Below are 20132 nucleotides of genomic sequence, written 5' to 3' on the forward strand. Positions count from 1 at the left end.
TATAAATGCTTGCCGGCAGAAGCACTAAATCTGGCTGAGAATTTTAGTGCAATTAGAGGGGGCACCCGTGGCCATCAACTATCCGTAAAAGCTAGTAGAAATTTCGGGCAACTTTAGTGCTAGTCGCCACATCATTAACATTCTATTTCAAACGCATGCTATAAATAGTATGTTAGACTTACCCATCGAACTACAAGCTTTTGCCAAACTACTTTCTTTTTCTGAACACTGTCTCGTATATTTTCACTTTCGAACAAATATGGCTATTTTTTCACCTATTTTTAAAATGCATTTTGTTTTATTAATGATACTAATCATTGGGATAGTAGAAGCGCGGAAAGTTCAAAATTGTGGTAACGGAGGAAAGGGTGAAGTTGGAGGAGGTTTCAAAAATGGTAGTCAAGGTGGAGGAAGTGGAAGTAACTTTAATATAGGTGCAGGAGGAGGTGTTGGTGGAGGAGGTAACATTGGTGGTGGTGGTGGAGGAGGAGCTGGAATTGGCGGAGGGGGAGGTGCTAGTGTAGGAGGCGGTGGAAGTGCTGGTGGAGGAGTAGGTGTTGGTACTGGAGGAGGAGGTAGAATTGGCGGAGGTGGAGGAGGTAGTGTAGGTGGAGGAGCTGGCGTTGGTGCTGGTGGAGGTGTTAGTGCAGGTGGTGGCGGAGGTGCTGGTGCGGGAGGGGGCGCTGGACTTGGCGGAGGAGGAGGTGCCGGTGGAGGAGGTGGTGCTAGCGTTGGTGCAGGTGGAGGAGGAGGTGCTGGCATTGGTGCCGGTGGAGGCGGTAGCATAGGTGGTGGTGGAGGAGGGGGGGCTAGCGTTGGTGCAGGTGGAGGAGTAGGTGCTGGTATTGGTGCCGGTGGAGGCGGTAGCATAGGTGGTGGTGGAGGTGCAAGTGCAGGAGGAGGAGGTGGTGGAAGAGGTAGTATAGGCGGCGGTGGTGGTGCTAGTGTTGGTGCAGGTGGAGGAGTAGGTGCTGGCATTGGTGCCGGTGGAGGCGGTAGCATAGGTGGTGGTGGAGGTGCAAGTGCAGGAGGAGGAGGAGGTGGTGGAGGGGGTAGCATAGGCGGTGGTGGTGGTGCTAGTGTTGGTGCAGGTGGAGGAGTAGGTGCTGGTATTGGTGCCGGTGGAGGCAGTAGCATAGGTGGTGGTGGAGGTGCAAGTGCAGGAGGAGGAGGTGGTGGAGGGGGTAGTGTTGGTGTCGGTGGAGGAGTAGGTGCTGGCATTGGTGCTGGTGGAGGTGGTAGCATAGGTGGTGGTGGAGGTGCAAGTGCGGGAGGAGGAGTAGGTGCTGGTGCTGGTGCTGGAGGAGGAGCTGGAATTGGCGGAGGTGGAGGTGCTGGTGGAGGTGTAAGTGCAGGAGGAGGTGGAAGTGTTGGTGGAGGAGGTAGCATTGGTGGTGGCGGCGGTGCTAGTGTAGGTGGAGGAGGAGGCGCTGGCATTGGTGCTGGTGGAGGTGTTGGTGCAGGTGGTGGTGGAGGTACTGGTGCGGGAGGAGGTGGAGGTGCTGGCATAGGAGGAGGGGGAAGTGCCAGAGTTGGTGGAGGTGCAAGTGCAGGAGGAGGAGTAGGTACTGGTGCTGGTGCTGGAGGAGGAGCTGGAATTGGCGGAGGTGGAGGTGCTAGCATTGGTGCTGGTGGAGGTGCAAGTGCGGGAGGAGGTGGAAGTATTGGTGGAGGAGGTGGCATTGGTGGTGGTGGCAGTGCTAGTGTAGGTGGAGGAGGGGGTGCTGCTATTGGTGCAGGTGGAGGAGTAGGTGCTGGCATAGGAGGAGGGGGAAGTGCTAGAGTTGGTGGAGGTGCAAGTGCGAGAGGAGGAGTAGGTGCTGGTGGTGGAGGAGGTGGAAGTGTTGGTGGAGGAGGGGGTGCTAACGTTGGTGCAGGTGGAGGAGTAGGGGGAGGAGGGGGTATCAGTGCTGGAGGAGGTGGTGGTGTTGGCGCAGGCGGAGGAGGTAGTATTGGTGGTAGTGGCAGTACTAGTACAAGTGGAAGAGCTAGCATTAGTGCAAGTGGAGGTGTTAATGGAGGCAAAGCTACTAATGAAAGGGCTGGTGTTAGGGTTGGTGGAGAAAATTAACATGAAATGAAAGAAAAAGGAATATGATTTATTGAGGAAGTCTTTAAACAAAAGCTACTGATGGTATTATAGTTGATATAAGTGAAAATAAATAAAAAAATTGTATTAGTTGTAATATGTAGTAGATGTATATGTAATGATAAATAATTCTAAATTATAATAATTAAATATTAGTATTTTTTATAAGAGAATTGTGATCCTATGTCATGTTAATTTCTATAAAAATTTATTATATATAATCTTATACAATATTTTATAAGTTGGAAAAATCATTATTAAAAATATTTATTATAGTTACCTTAAATAAAATTATTGATTAAAGTTAATTCTTGAAAATAAGATAGATTATAATTTTAATAATTAACATAAATGAATATTTAATTAAGCATAGGCGTATCATAAAAAAATTGTGGCATGATAAAAAGGTAAATGATATTTGGATAAACACTTCAAAATATTATATGTATTAAAAAAATTAATTAGCAATTGTTGTAAAAATAACAATTACTTAAACCATTCACCTATTAAAAATAAAATGTGAATATTAATTCTTAATGACTATTACTTATTCATGCTAATATTTATATGAATTAAATATTTGTTAGTATTTATATTATAAACATTATTTTTTATAGTATTTAAAAAATAGATTATACATTACTTAAAAAAATTAATTAAAACAATGTTAAATAAATTTTAAATTATATAATTTTTTGTGAATGTAATCTTTAATTTTTAATCTAACTATTAAATTAATATAATTTAATGCATACATTTTCCCACTCTCAAGTCATCAGCTTGAAAGCATTGTAATTAGGTTTAAGTTGTCAGTAAAGTTACTATTTGTTTAAAGTGTTTGTTATTATGTTTATAAATTTGAAAGGATATTTTATATATTTTTAAATTGATAGTTATAATTATTTTAGTGTATTAAAAATTAAAGGACATATATCTTATTTAGATAAGTTAATAATCTCTATTATTTATTATATATATTTAATATAACATTGAAGTGATAATTATTCTACACTAAATAATCTCTTGATTTTTAAAGTATTATAAAAATCACCTTTATTTATTTGTGCAAAATAACAAAAAAAATTATTAATGAGCTAGTTTTCGGTAGTTATACTACGTGGCTGTTGAAAATTAAAATTTTACAACCGATCAAAAAGTTGTAAAAAAATTACATTTAATATTATTTATAATAAATAAATATTTAATTCATTAAGATCAATAAAAATTAATTATAAATTTATATTTTATTTTAAATTAAATTAAATAGTTAAATTAATATAATCTATATTAAATAAATACATTTTTATAAATAAATGAAAAATATTTTATTAAACTAATTTTATAATAAATATAAAAAATATTTTTATACTTAAAATTAATAAATTATTAATAGTTATTTTTATAAATAAAACTAAAAAATATTAACTTAATTTCTTGTAATGTATCAGCCAAGGTGTTGGACTGAAAGCCAACTAAATGCTCGTTTAAAGGAAAATAATTGTAATTTTTTATTTAAAAATTATTCTTTTGAGCTAAGTTTGCAAGTCTAATTATATGCAAGAAATGATGAAAACTTAATTTCAATATACTCCTAATACATTTATTTAAAATAGTTATCTTAGCATGCAATCATTATAAAATTTTAAAAAGATCTGTTTTACTCTTTAAGTTTAAAACCAAAATAATATTAAAAAATTATTTTAACTTAAAAAGATTCAACTCTTTTAAAAATATTATCAAATATAATAATTAAAAAATTAATTATAATAAAAATTTCACACTCAGACTTTGAAATATAAATTATATTCTTAATATAAGTATATAAATATATATATATATATATATATATATATATTGCTTAAAAAAGTGATATCGCATTATGTTAGAAAGAATAAATTTATAAATTACTACACTTTCATAAGTTAGGACTCACAAATTTAATTATTTTTAATTAAAAATTAGTTAATTAATCTTTTATTATAATAAAATGTTTTAAATATTTCATTAATGCAATTTATTACGAGTCCAAACACACAGAAACAGAAACTACATTAGAAGTTGAGAAAGCGCATGACTAAGTTTATATGAATACTAAATACTATCTTATTTATTTTGTAATTTTTATTGTACTTATTTTATTTTATTTTTCATTTATTTATTTTAATTTTAAAATTTATTGTAGATTTGTAAAAAAAATTACAAAAAAAAAGAGACATTTAAACAACAAAAAAAAACAAATAAGAAACAATTTTTTTATATAAGATAAAATTAAAAAAGAGAGATATGAAAATACAAGTAGTAACTACTACAAGTGAACTTCATCAAACCTGCCTTGGTACTTTAGAGTAAAATAATAATAGATGGATGATAATATAAACATTGGATTCCATTTCAAAAGGAGAATGAAGAAAAGAAAGAACATCACAAGACTGATAGTGAGGATAGAATTCAGGTACTAAATATAGAACAAGAATATATAATCAAGGAGTTGAAATTGTCGCTCAATATTGCTAAAAACTAGGTTATCTTAAACTCGAATCTTTGTTTTCTAAACTTTTGTTTAGACTTAAGAGTATAGGAACTTTATCCAGTCATCAGAGCTCATAAATTGCAAGTCAAACTCATTAGCTCCACTTTGAATCACTTCATTGTCGAACACTACAGATATTGTAAATTTGATTTCCCTTCAGTACTAAAAGAATAATGCACACAAATTACCTATAAATTGCAATAAGTCAGCTTTTTATTTGAACATTAAATTATTCACCACATTCACTTTGTCAGAATCGTTATCATATTCATGAAAACTAAATTTTAACAACTTAACATTTTATAAACTAAATCATAATAAAAAAATTTATAAGAATTTATTACAAAATATGCTATATTTATAAAGATTAATCATATATTTAAGCCAAAAATTATACGATTTTTTTTAAAAAATTCAAAACATTCTTAACCATTTTTTAATTTAGAACTCTCGATTGTGTCGTCAAGATTCTTTCAATTCAAACCCTAATTGAAAAATAAAATAATAATAACGAAAAATTAAAAGAGAAATTACGGATAACGTTACATGAGACGCAATGTTGTGACAGTGTGAAGGAACCTTCCTCTCCTCGTATTTGAAGCCACCATGGCATCTGCCATAGTCAGCCAACGCCAAAACATGCATGCCCCATGCAGCAGCCTCTTTCTCACTGTGTATGCATTTGTTGTGCAAAAGTGTCACTGTATGTTCGTTGCATCATCGTTTTTATTTTGTGTTAGTTGGGCTTAGGATGTCCATTTACTGTTTTTGGGTCCGCAAGGTTTTGGACTTTTTTGCTCGGTCCAGAAGGCTAATATTTATTTGGACTTGGGTGTAGTTTATATCATTAGTTTAGCTATTAATTAGGCTCTTTCCTCCATTGATGTTAAAATAATTACGGGACTGATTGATAAAATAGTTAGAAGTTGAATTTCAACTACCAGATGAAACGATAATTTTTAGTAAAAGATAGTTAAATAGATATAATTGCTAAAACAAAGATAAAAAAAATATTCGAAGAAATATTTATGCATTTTAAAATTAATTGGTAACAAAAAAAATAGTAACTTAATATTAATATAGATAAATTATTGTAGATAATTTTATTGTGAAATATTTAACTTAAAAAACTTAATTATAAAAAAATTATCTATATAACGCTGCTTCTTCATGCTTTCTAAACTATTTGCAGAGTAAAAAAATAATTAGTTTTTAAATTCAATCATATTGTAAATATAATTTTCTTATTAAACTTTATCAAATCAGACTTTCTCCGTTATTCACATCAATAAAAAAATTAATGAAATTACAATTTTAAGAATTCATTTTATTTATATATTTTAAAATATAATAAAATTATAAAGTACCCATTGCTATTTTTAAGTCTCTTTAATTGATATAATACAATAAAAAAAAGTTAACGTCCTACAATCTCATAATAGACCCATAATAATTAAAACTAGAAATAAATTTTAAGAAAATATAAAAATTAAACAAAAAAAATATTCAAACGAAGTAAAATTACAAATTCACTAAAATATATTTAAGCCTAAAAATGTTTTCAAACCTTTGACTGATCCAACTAAACTGAAAACACCTAAATTAAATAAAGAAAAACAAAATTCAAAAGCTAGCCTTGGAATATTCTTAGATTAAACTACAGCTTTATCTTGAAAACAGGTATAAAAAGTAAAGAAAACGATGTCCCGAATAGAGAATATATTCCCAGGTGTTTGAAGTTGTGTTGATCCCAAATAAGAAATACCAAAGATCTACCTATTTTCTGGTACAACGAAAACATCTAATTGGGTCCTGAAATGGACCTCGTTGTCAACTTTAAGGATAATCTCAAATCACAAGTGTCTTTGTAACTAATCCACCGACTTACAAACCAACCAAAAACTAATCCACCGACTTCTCTGGTGATTGCCCCATTTGTAAATTTTTGTGCTTTTTTCATTATCTTAAGAAACCAAGCATTTTATTTGACAAAAAAAAAGCATTTTAGACCAAAAAATAAATAATGATGTTGGTTTCTAAACCGAGTGAGAGAGAAAAAAAGGAAGTACAAAAATATGGGGGTCCTTTTCTTTTTGTCACCTGTGAAATGAAGAAGGTGCGTTCTTTACTTAAGAAAAAGAAAATCACAATATATATTTTTTTCGATTTTACTGTGAAAAGGAGATAGTATGACAGATAAAAATACTCAAAATAAATAATATTGTAAAATAGCTCATGTTTAATAATGATTTATAAATACCTGTGCATGTCAGTGCTACAAAAGGAAAAGCAATAAACAAAGTGGATATTATCAAATTGATCAATAATAGTCATGGGATTAGGAACATATAAATCACGAATATGTATGTAATCAGATATTTTATAGATTCTTCATCCACCACCTTCTCTGAATGATCCAGAGAGATCAGCCAGCATCATGTCCTCACTCCTTTTATTGAAAAGCTAATTAAGATGTTTTAGAAACTTGTCTCTAAGAATGATCAATTGAAATGTATGTTTCTAAATTAAGCGACTATCATTTTTCTCTTAAAATAAAGATGTACCATCTTCATTAATAATTTATACTATTGTCTTAACTCATATTTACAAATATTTTTATTTTAACTTTATCTTTTAACATAAAAAGATTAATTCGATGTTTTTCAAATTATTTTATTTAATATATTGAGATAATTTATTTAAAAAAATTCAAACATGGTACTAAATTGATAAACTTTTAAAAAATTAAGAAAATTGATAATTTTTTTAAAATAAACTAAACAGACTAGCTTTAAGCTTCATATTCTTAATAACAATATAATCCAAGTTCATGCTTTAAGGATTAGAATGTCTGTCACCTTCCCATAATAGCCCAGTATGCCCCGAATCTTACGAACTTGACCACAATCGGTCAAGCAATGCACCAAAAATTTTGCAATATGTTGACAACAATGACATAAGGCATTTTGAATCCCATGTCTCTTAAGCCACATGGCACTGCATCAAGCATCACAAGCCAAAGAAAGTAATTAACCTCGACAATGTGAAGCTTCCAAATGTTGGAGCAACCAATTGTAAAGCAAGGATAAACTCCAAAGGTTTCATTTAAGCCCAAACAATAATAATTCGTCAACCTTTTCTCGTCCACATAAAAAGGTTTAAATGACCAGTAATCGTAGATCATATACACCCCAAAGAAAGAAGGATCACAATCCAAACCCGTGGCAAGTTCTCTCATATCAACTTCTATTACTATGAAAAACATCAAGAATCTCTACATCAGAATCTTGAATGTCCACAAGAAACCTAATACTAAATTCTTCAACCACTTTACAAATGGACCTCCACATATTTTAAAATGACGGGAGCACTCAATTAAGCACCAACATATTTTTGAAAAATTAAAGCAGTTTCTCCTATTGAATTTAACTAAGCACATAGTTCAAATTGATGTATTAGTAAGCATATTGTTATGATAAATTAATCCATTGAAAACCCAAACAGATAAAATTGGTGGAATTTCTTTATTTTTATGGCCTTTACAATATTCTTGACAAAATTTGCGAGGTTTTATCGTGAGAAGTTGAAATTTTATGTGAAGTGTTTCGTTTTCTGTCAAGAAAGAAGCTAGGGCCATCCTATGTCTGGGACCAAAAGTTTTTATGCAATCCTATGAAGCAGGTTCCAGACGAGAAGATTTGAGGTTTCAAGGGACTTGCTCCACAAGGAATTAGGATAGCAATATCAATGTTCCTGACCCACCATAAGAAAGTAACAAGCATTGAGAAAAAAATCTAAATTAACAATAAAGAGAAAGGAAAAGAAAGGGATATCAAAATCCTTGACAGATGAAGGAAAGGAAGAATCTATGAAGATCAAATTCCGTAATTTTGTGGCTTGTTGATTAGGGTCGGTGGTTTTGTGTAAGAGAGAGTGAATTTGAATGGACTTGGAAAAATTTGTTTGGTAGCTAGGAAATAAACTTTTAAGACTTAAATATTTTTTTTTTATCATATATAGCTTTTCATTTCGATTTTATACTTTTTTTAGTCAATTTATATATTTTTTATTTTATCAAATGAGCTATTTTAGTTTTCAAAGAAAAATAAGAGCAAGGATTAAAATAACTCGCTTCTATAAAATGTAAAATACAAATCGATAAAAAAAATATCAAGATCAAAACAAAAGTATTTTTTTAATTTTTAACTCAAAAATATATTAACGTCGGCTTTAAATATGATTTTTTTTTTAAATTGTTGTTCGGGTTCCACATTTTCGGAGTCGCAAAATTTTTTTTTTTTTTTCAGTTTATGGTCACAAAACTGTACGAGGACTCACAACTACACGTTGCTGAATTATAATAAAAAAAACTTTCCTCACATAGTAAAAAAATCGAGTTTTTTTATTCCACTCTGAATACTGATGAATCTGGTAAAATATATTTTAAATAATATTCTATGGAGTGCGTCAAGTAGTTTGTGTCTTTGTTTTCGAAAAGTACTTTTATTTTATTTTTTTTATTTTAAAGTAAATCAACGGTCTAAGTTTAAACTATACAGTAATTTAATTTTAATAATACTATCTCAACTTGATTTATTAATGTAATACGCTTAAAAGTATATTTAGAATTTTTATTTATTTCAAAGTTAAGAATATTAAAATCAGTTTTAACTAACAAAGTAATAATTGAATTAAAAGATACACGATTTATGAAAATTATTATGTGATACTAATTATTTTCAATTATCTGATCATCTATTCTTGCTATTAGTTTAGGCCCTTAATGATGACTTAGCTGAATTTAGAGCATCATAGTGAAATGAGGTGTGAACTCTCCCCTAAGAACTTTGTAGTTCTTAAGAAAACAACCGTTAAATATAGGAGTCAAAATTCTTGTTTGCTTGTTTGTTTGTCATTTTTTTAAGGAAGAGCCCCCATATGAATCTTTATGGAATTATGGATAGCCGGGAAAAAATGGCCGCATGTGTACGTGGAAAAAGAAAAAGAAAACAGACACTACATATAATTATGGATAATTATCAATAAAAATATAGTATGAACATTAAGTTTTAGAGACAACGTTTGATTTTAAATTGTATTTCATTCGATAGATACACTAATTAACGTGGTTATGTATCTGTCTCTCTATTAAACGAGAAAACAAACATAAAATTAAAAAAAAAAAAGATTAAAGAAAAAAAAGAGCGTTAGAATGGACAAAGAAACAAACAAAAAGCAAGAAAACTGAGACTTGAGGCGAGTAGAAATCAACTATGGCAACAACCGCACTCATATATATCTAGTATCATCTCTCCTCTGTTTTCAATTAAATTCCGCTGACAAGGCATTTCCATTTTTGGGCTATATATTCATTCACACAGCTCTTGCTTTCTAGTGCCCCACTTCAAACCAAGCTTTTCTGCGTACTAGCTATATCTGTGTCCTGTGGCTGTGATACCCGCCCTTCGCCAACTTGCTATAATTACTCTCATATTCTTCGTTGCAAACGTATGACCTCAAATCACTGTGCTTTATAACCTTCTTCCATTTAAATTGCTGAAATCTCTCTTTTTAACAGCTTCCATACTTTGAAATATCGCATGTTACTATAACCCGATGAATGCCTATGATCACGGAATCGTCACATATCAGTGAAGTACACTAAATTGGCACATCCTATATTTTTTTTTCCTTTTACAGTGTTTTAACTTGATACTCAAAACTGTTATATATATCCCACTAGAGTGCTAGTTTTCTCAACTTCTCAAAGCAAGGTTTATAGTCTTTACAGCTTTGAATCATTTCACCCTTTTCCATCTTTTCTCTGTTCTTTTTCTCCATTTTCCATGGCTCCTCCAAACGATCCAGTGAATTCCACCTTGGGACTAGAGTCATTTGAAAATGTTTTTGATTTATCTGATGGGAGGTTTACAGTAAAAGGTGTGCCATTACTCTCTGAGGTACCTATGAATGTCTCTTTCAGTTCCTTCTTCTCTGTCTGTCAACCCTCCGAAGCCCCACCTTCCCTCCTTCAGCGTGTCATTGCTGTGTCTCACAAAGGTGGTTTCTTTGGGTTCTCTCAGATGGAACCCTCCAATAGGTTGATGAACTCTTTGGGTAGCTTCAGTAGCAGGGACTTTGTTAGTATCTTCAGGTTCAAAACATGGTGGTCTACTCAGTGGGTGGGAAATTCTGGTTCAGATCTTCAAATGGAAACCCAATGGGTCCTCATTGAAGTTCCTGAAATCAAATCCTATGTCATAATCATTCCCATCATTGAAGCAAGTTTTAGGTCTGCTCTTCACCCTGGCTCTGATGGCCATGTCATGATTTGTGCTGAGAGTGGTTCTTCCCATACTAAAGCCTCAAATTTTAATTCAATTGCCTACGTGCATGTGTGTGAAAACCCTTACAACTTGATGAGAGAGACTTATAGTGCGCTTAGGGTTCACCTCAATTCCTTCAGATTGTTGGAAGAGAAAACGGTGCCAAATCTTGTTGACAAATTCGGTTGGTGCACTTGGGATGCTTTCTATTTAACGGTGAACCCTGTTGGAGTTTGGCATGGACTTAAGGATTTTGCAGAGGGTGGTGTGGCTCCAAGATTTGTTATCATGGATGATGGGTGGCAAAGTATCAATCTTGATGGTGATGACCCCAATGAGGATGCTAAAAATCTTGTTCTAGGTGGTGAACAAATGACTGCAAGGCTTCATAGACTTGATGAAGGTGACAAGTTCAAAAAGTACAAAGCTGGACTCCTATTGAGTCCTAATGCTCCTTCTTTTAACCCAAAGACGGTTAAGGAGTTGATTGCAAAAGGTATTGAAGTTGAGCGTTTGGAAAAGCAACGTGATGAAGTCATACAATCTGGGAGTTCCAATTTGACCGATATTGAGTCAAAGATCATGCAGGTCAAAAAGGAAATTGATGATCTCTTTGGGGGAGAGAAAAAAGAAAGCAATGCTTCAAAAAATGAATGTGGAAGGTGTTGTTGCAAAGCACAGGAGTATGGGATTAAGGCTTTCACAAAGGACTTGCGGACTGAATTCAAAGGTTTGGATGATGTTTATGTGTGGCATGCGCTTTGTGGCGCGTGGGGTGGTGTGAGGCCAGGGACTACACACCTAAATTCCAAAATTACCCCTTGCAAACTCTCCCCTGGTCTTGATGGAACAATGCCAGATCTTGCTGTGGTTAACATTGTGAAAGGGTCAATTGGGCTTGTTCATCCTAATCAAGCTTATGACTTGTACAACTCCATGCACTCTTATCTTTCACAATCTGGTATTACAGGAGTTAAAGTTGATGTCATTCATGTGAGTTTTATACTTTTGTTTTCTTTATTTTTCTTAACATGTTTTAGCTTTTGTAGTTTTGTGTCTGTTTTAACTAAGCACTCATTAACTTCAACTATACACGCCTTTTTGTGACTGCAGAGTCTTGAATATGTGTGTGAAGAATATGGAGGCAGAGTCGAACTTGCAAAGGCTTATTACGATGGTTTGACGGACTCTATTGTCAAGAATTTCAATGGAAATGGAATCATTGCTAGCATGCAGCAGTGTAATGACTTTTTCTTCCTAGGAACGAAGCAAATTTCAATGGGAAGAGTTGGTTAGTGTTACAATGAATTTTGTTGATCTATTAACTTGGACCTAAGAAAATCAATATTTAACCAAATTCATCAAAATTTTGTTGTAGGGGATGACTTTTGGTTCCAAGATCCCAATGGGGACCCAATGGGAGTCTTTTGGTTACAAGGTGTACACATGATTCACTGTTCCTACAACAGCTTGTGGATGGGGCAGATGATTCAGCCCGACTGGGACATGTTCCAATCAGATCACGTGTGTGCCAAATTTCATGCAGGTTCAAGGGCTATTTGTGGTGGTCCTGTCTATTTGAGTGACAATGTTGGCTCTCATGACTTTGATCTGATTAAGAAGCTTGTGTTCCCTGATGGTACTGTACCCAAATGCATACATTTTCCCCTTCCAACAAGAGACTGCCTTTTCAAGAACCCTCTTTTTGACCAAAAAACAGTTCTCAAAATTTGGAACTTCAATAAGGTATCTATCATTCTATCTCGCTGACATACAAAACTTCAGTAGTATGGTCTATTAAATTTGGCTTTGGTTTTCATCTTTGAAATATTTGATTGTGTTACTATGTATGGTCATACAACAGTATGGAGGAGTTATTGGAGCTTTCAACTGTCAAGGGGCTGGTTGGGATCCTAAGGTGCAGAAGATCAGGGGTTTCCCTGAATGCTACAAGCCAATATCTGGTACTGTACATGTAACTGAGGTTGAATGGGACCAAAAGAAAGAAGCATCCCATATGGGTAAGGCAGAAGAGTATGTAGTATACCACAATCAGGCTGAGAAACTTCATTTGATGACCCCAAAATCTGAACCAATTCAATATACCATCCAACCTTCCACTTTTGAGCTCTACAGCTTTGTCCCAATCACGAATCTTGGGGGTGGTAGCATCAAATTTGCACCAATTGGGCTGACAAACTTGTTCAACAGTGGAGGGGCAATTCAAGAATTGGAGTATGTTGAGAGTGGTGCTAAGCTTAAGGTTAAAGGTTGTGGGAGTTTCCTCGCTTACTCAAGTGAATCTCCAAAGAAGCTCCAATTGAATGGTTCTGATGTTGCTTTTGAGTGGCTGCTTGATGGCAAACTGACTCTCAACCTTGCTTGGATTGAAGAAGCTGGAGGGGTTTCTGATTTGGCAATTTTCTTCTAGATTTTATCTTGTGGTTCTCACATTGATAGGCTTGAACTACGTTTTGATGTGATAACGATTTTATTGTCTATTACTTGATTTCTTTTTGTTTTTGAGTTTTAAACCATACTCGTGTAATTAAATCTCTTTGTTCTTTACGTTAGTATGTGTATTTGTTGCTTACATGCCAAGAAAATGAATCAATTTATGGCGTAACCTGTCTCCTTGTAAATTAGAAAATCAAATTGATCTCTTTAACCATGGAAACTGTTTTTCCGATGCACATTTGTTAATCGACGCTAGTTTTATTATATTAGATTCTTAAAGCACTATATGTCTTGAGACTCTTTCCGTTCCGTACATACTTTAGAACAAACTTAATTGATATTCGACTTATAGTTTCAAATCACTTAAAAATGGACAACGATTATTAATCTGAGTTAATCGGTATATCCTACTCAAAATAGTGCTGTGAAAGGATAATCAGATCCCTTATTTGATTAGAAATCACTCACTTGGTAATGTATGGATGTCCTTTCCTCCTGATCGAGTATAAACTTAATTGCACCCAATATAAAATGATACTATATAGTATAAAATTTTATAATGTATGATTGAATTTTATTATTATATATTATCATTGTACACTATTATTTAAATATGTTCTTATATCAGTTAATAAACTGATTATTTTATGTAATTATTATTAACATAATTGATTTCTCTAAACTGCAAATACAAAAATGAATTTCTTTCATATGAATACTCTATCGTGAAATTAAAACTTTGTGACTTCATTTGCCATTAATTTCATTTAGATTACTGTTTGTTGGTACGTACGAGAAAGCACGAATTGATAAAACCAAATCTTTCGTCACTGTTCTAAAAACTTAAACTCATCCCTAACCGACTTTATAAAAGGCATGTAGGAGTGTGATTTGTCATTTAATTCTTTCGTTTATAACCTGATTTAACAATAATTGATGATTCAAGTGATTTGGTTTTCTGCAAAGCATTATTGAACTTGGAATGGCCATTAATTACAAGAAGATTATATTTCTACGACCAAGATATATCGAATAGTTGCACTCTTTTGTTGCCATTTGTCGCGGTGATTGAAGGTACGTGTTGCGCTGAGATATCTGATACTAGTGCCACGCAAAATTGAAAGAATTGAGGAAATTTCCTTTAACTAATTAGTTTCTTGGAGCTCACGACATGAACATTTGTTGCGTTGATATTTCAAGCAAGCAACACCTGTGACGTATGCAGTAACGTGGACAATGGCCCTGTGAATCAACCGTTTTGAGTGTGCACTGCGATGTTTTATATGTGTCGGTGGTTGTTCTTTTAATTTCGCGAAAGAGGAATCCATTAGAAGGTTTGGTCAAGCAGGATCATCCCCAAAAGTTAAGACCAATAAATAGTGAAAGTGATATGAGACCAATTGAAAAGTTTAAATTATAATTACATAAATTATCCGTTTCTTTGGTCGGTTTTATTCTGGTTTAATAAATCCTAGTCCTACTAACTTTATGACCAAAGTAATGACTATATTAATGAAAAAGTAGACTTGTTACATCACCAACGCTAATCAGGCGTTAACTAGTAACTACCAAACTGATTTGAATAAATAATAGATTGTCCGCAGCTTAAAAAGTTGAATGGAAACGAATTTTTGGTCGGAAATTAACGGTAAGGGTGTTGATCGGATAGAACTAATTTGAAGAATATGATGAATCGAATTAAATTAATTATATATTTTTTATAATTGAGTCTAAATTAACTATATTGATTTTTTATTTTTGTTTGTTTTTTTAAGGAGCACAAAATTTATCTTTCTGATTAGTAAATAAACAAAATTTCATTAATTGAAGTGTGAATTTTTTATTGAATACCCTCGCCACAATATTTAATTTTTCCTATATCCTCTGGCTCTTACAGTTATTTTTTATTCACCCTTCTATCTTTCACTTTTTTTTAAATCAAACTTTTTTGTTACTTTTTTTTTTTCTTTTTGATATTTCTTTTCTTTTAGCCTGTTTCACGCCACGTTATATGTTGGACTGAATATAAAGATTGTTGATTATGCTCCTCATTGTGCAATGGAATATTCGTGCATCGGTGGTCCAATGGAGCAGGTAACCCTGATCTTGTGACAGGGTTAGATGGTAATTGGGTCCATTATTGTAGTTGGGCTTGGGCCTCACATCAGCTCGGTTTAAGTGGATCCAAGAGATTTATCCAAAAAACAAAAGCACTAGTTATGATTTGTTTTGTTCAATGTTTTTTTTTGTTGGATTAGTAGCTTGTTTTACATTCAAAATCAATAATAATTTTTTTTTATGAAAACTACTTTTTAGTCCAAACTAAACATGCACTTCTCTTAAATTTGAGTATAAACTTCAAAAGTTGACCTATAAAGTGAGAAATGTTTTTGAGTCACAAGAACAAGTACGTTGTACTGCAAATTTTACGAGATTAAGTTAATTGCAGTGAAAAAAATTGTGAGGCTAATTTATTTATTTTTCAATCAATCATAGTGCAATATCCGATCTACAATGAATTACCGTACCACCTTAAATTTAAATTTAACATAATTCAACTTTAAAAGTTAACTTATAAAATAAAAATTATCTTCATTTTTATAGTTCTATTATGACGATATTTGTAATTAATTTGGAATGTATGAACTGATGATTTTAGTGAAAGTTTATACAGTTCATTCCATTCCCAAGTCTTGCTGGGGTGTATCCAATTTCTTTCTCTAGTTTTTATCCTTTACTTCGTCATTATTTAAAAAAAAAACAGACTATTAACTTCTAGACTTGGCTTAGTTCTTTTCTTAATGTGTTTAAAAAATATTAAAAAACTAATAAATAATATATTTTTATTAAAGATTATGATATTTAATTTTATTGGTATATTAAATTATATAGTTTTGAAAAAAATTTCCTTATGTATGAATTTTTTTGTGTTTGTAAGTGGAATGAAAAATTAAAACCCTTTTTCTTATTATCTCCTGGATGATTGCATCTAAACTAGTCTATGGTCAAAGTTTTAGAAAGTTGAAAGTTGCTAAACGTGTTCTTTATTTTTCTTTTTCGGTGTGCTGTTTTGGTTGATCCCTTAGTTACGCCTTCTATATTGGAAAAAAAAAAGATAGGATATAAAAATTGAATAATAAAAAAAACAAGAGTATGATAAGTTCTTATTTTATTCAACACTTGATACGAATTAAAATAACAAATTAAATGTACTGTGTTATTATATTTATCTATCTTTAATTCAATTCTTCATAAAAAAAATTACACTAAAAGAAAGAATAAAATAAGTTTGTAATTTTTATATCTTGTTAATTAACGAAACACTAAAACATGATAAAATAAAATAAAATAAATCTTATTCTATTTCTATCCCGTTTGTCAAATGAGTTCTAAAAAGAAAACAAACGTGATGCGCTAAACATGTTCGAAGGAAAAGTTGATTGTGGGCAGTTCAACGACAGAAACAAGGAATAGATTTGGAGTAAATATTACAGTACAATATTTGTTATATTTATTCTATATCCTTTCTAATACTTCTTAATTATTTTATAAATAACAGTTAAATAAATATATAATTTTAAAACATAAAAAAATATTTAACAAATTTTAATCTAATAATTAAGGAATTTTACAAACTTAAAAAGTAAAACAATTTAAAAATTGCTTCGGCATCTGTTAAGAACTGGCATTGTCCACAGCTCAAAGAAAAGTGCTTCGTTTAAAACGGTGAAGCGTAAGTCATTAAAATTAATTTTAAGTAGGGTGTAAATCAACTAATGCAATCCAATGCAAAAATCAAATTGAAAATCAAGAATCAAATAATAGATAAAATACTTGTTTCTTATAAATATAAAATTATATTGTAAATGTAAAATCTCTTTCTTATATTTAATTTAAATTTTTTATTTAATTTATATCTAATAAATTATAATTCATTGTTTTATTGACAGTTAAATATAAGTTAAATAAAAATATTCAGATTAAATATAATTACACATATATTAACGTAAGAAGATCTAAATGAGAAGATTTTTTATATATATAAATATAAATCCAGGACAAGCTTTTAACAAATTTACGGGCGACCGAGTCACATGATATGTGTCTCTTGAGTGTTAATTAGTACTGTCTACTCTTTCCCTAAAAGCCATGGACATGGAACATTTCCAACGCCATTTTTGCATTTCAAGTGGGACTCACAACACACAAACATAATGATACCTTTAATGCCCAATAACAAGTCCAACCAATCAAGAAAAATACGAAACTATCTTTGTTGTATACATCAAACACACACATAATATACCGTTAAATTCTTATTACTATTTTCATTCCTTTTATTCATTTTAAAAATAGCACATGGATTAAAAATATAGTTAATATATTTATTTATATCAAATTTTGTTTTATTTCTTAATTTGACCTTTATTAATTATTTTCATACTTATAATAAACATTTAAGAATTAAACAAACATAAAGGAATAATTACAAAGATAAAAATCTAAAAAAATATTAATTAAAAACCTAAAAATAAAAAATGGATTATAAAATCACGTGACGGATACAATATATGTTTTTATTCTTAACAATTTATATTTACAGTTATTAATAAATTGTGTAAAATAAAAAAAATTAAAGATATACTTACAGTTATTTTAATTAAAGCATTTGTTAAATTTAACTCAATTATTAACTCGTATAAAATCGTTCATAAATATATTTTATTTCTACTATCACGTTATAGAAGAGTAAGATTTAATCATGATATAGAAAAACCATATAAATAGAATCCGAATACAGCCAATTTATTTATTTTTTTATAAAAGTTCACCAAAATTTTATAAGCTTAACAAAGGGGAATTCCATCAGGTAATTTTTAAGAAACTTTCATGGTTCACTTAAAAAGCATCATAGATTTTATTTCTTTATTAGTAAAAAGATATACATATATACACAAATTTTAAAATTATTAAAGTTTCAATTATTGTTATTTAATTAATAATTATAAACGTATAAAATACACTCAGTCGTTTAAGGACAGGAAAATTCTTAATTTGTGAAATGAAAGTCGAAAACTACACCACCATGCAGTTATTTCCAACTTCAGGGAACTGTAGTCCAAAACGAAGGCCACCATTGACATGGCATCAACGTATTAATAATTATACTTTTTACACCTTTTCTATATTTATTTATTTTCTATTATAATTTTTTTTATCTCTTTTATCCATCTGTAGTCATATTTTAAAAAGTAATAAACAATAATTTATATATCACAATATCATATTTATATTGATATTATTCACGTTAAAACACACATCATAGAATTTTATATTAATTATACAATTTAACTATATACAACATTATTAGTTAAAAGTAGTAGACTCAATAATATTAAGACAGAATATCAAGAGGTCAGATTTAAATTAAAAATAACCCTATAAAATAATTTGAGTCAAGTATCCATAAACCCTTCTTACACCCTAATGAAAACCGTTTAATTACCGAATGAGACAGCTACAGCAATTCAGAGCTAAATCTGAATGGAGTAAGGAACCAATAAAAGTTCATTTTGAGTGTAAATGCTGCATCATTATCTAATAAAAATGTGTGATATTAGTGAAATACATTTTTTATTTTATAAATTATGTATATAAAATGAACGGAAAAAAATAATTTATGGTGCTTGCTTTTCCAGCAGATGTCTTAATTGAGTAAGGAATATTGTTATTAACTAAAAAGAGAGTTGGTATACCAGGCTGTATCTGACGACGATTCTTCGTGCTAGTATTTTACTTGTAAGATTTTCCATGCCTGCCTCAAACAAGACAACAAAAAAAAGAGATGGTGGTGGGGCGTCACGATTCCACCCCAATATTCAATCAACAATTTTAAGTACAGTTTTTTAAATATTATTAATATAATATTTATTGAAATTCAAATTCAAAATTACAAATTAAGTTGAAACAATTTTGATTGGTTGATTCACGTGATAATTATATATTAACATTAAATATAATTTTTGGATTGAAATAAAAAATAACGTATAATTTTGTCCAAAGTATATAACATTGGGATCATTGTTTGATTGTATATATTGACTCTGACCATTTAGAAACGGATATATATTATCTTATTAACGGGTGGAGGTATGCGTGAATAGAATTAGAACACATATTAGAGCAAAGGCAGCCAAAAATGATTGAATGTGATTTATACTTGCTCTCGTCTCCATGTGCAGCTAGCGTCCTCATTTCAACTTTATTATTGGGTTTTGAATATTCATTCAAAGGCCAATTGGATGAGGTTACCATTATTCACGAGAAAAAATTAAAAGGCAAAAGAAGCCAAAACGGGAAGTTTCTCACACTATCACGAGTTTTATTTGCCGTATTTTCTGCTCCCTTAAATTGTGTGAATCTTCTGGAACGTCAACAGATTGAGAGAGAGTCGGGGATCACAATATAAAATATAATAATATATTTTAGAAATATAAATATTTAAAAATATTATGAACAGAGTAACAAGCATCCAAAAATGGCGTAACAGGAGGTGAATAGACATGAGAGAGGGGTTACATGGCGCATGCGGGAATCCCACACGTGTGGGATTGGAGAAGCGGACGGATACCGAATGCGAAGGGGACCCCTCACTCGCGTGTATCCTGCCTTCTGTTCTGTACCCAACCCAACCACAAACCGTCAGTCTTTCATTTCCATCTTTTTTTTA

The 20132-nt window shown here is 31.5% G+C and overlaps 2 protein-coding genes across 2 annotated transcripts; both read left to right on the plus strand.

The window, feature by feature from the left end:
* Positions 1 to 304: 304 nt before the first annotated feature.
* Positions 305 to 2071, plus strand: LOC113861031 (glycine-rich cell wall structural protein-like). Its single transcript, XM_027493631.1, has one exon. It carries the CDS (start codon positions 305 to 307, stop codon positions 2069 to 2071), a length of 1767 nt encoding a protein of 588 aa, XP_027349432.1.
* A 7806-nt stretch (positions 2072 to 9877) lies between these two features.
* On the plus strand, positions 9878 to 13617 carry LOC113862876 (stachyose synthase). Its single transcript, XM_027496148.1, has 4 exons — positions 9878 to 11938; positions 12059 to 12236; positions 12324 to 12691; positions 12810 to 13617. The coding sequence occupies exons 1-4, from the start codon at positions 10466 to 10468 to the stop codon at positions 13374 to 13376; spliced, it is 2586 nt and encodes an 861-aa protein (XP_027351949.1). The 5' UTR covers positions 9878 to 10465; the 3' UTR covers positions 13377 to 13617.
* The last annotated feature ends 6515 nt before the right edge of the window (positions 13618 to 20132 follow it).

Source organism: Abrus precatorius, unplaced genomic scaffold, assembly GCF_003935025.1.
Source record: "Abrus precatorius isolate BTA unplaced genomic scaffold, Abrus_2018 Scaffold3, whole genome shotgun sequence".
NCBI lineage: Eukaryota > Viridiplantae > Streptophyta > Magnoliopsida > Fabales > Fabaceae > Abrus > Abrus precatorius.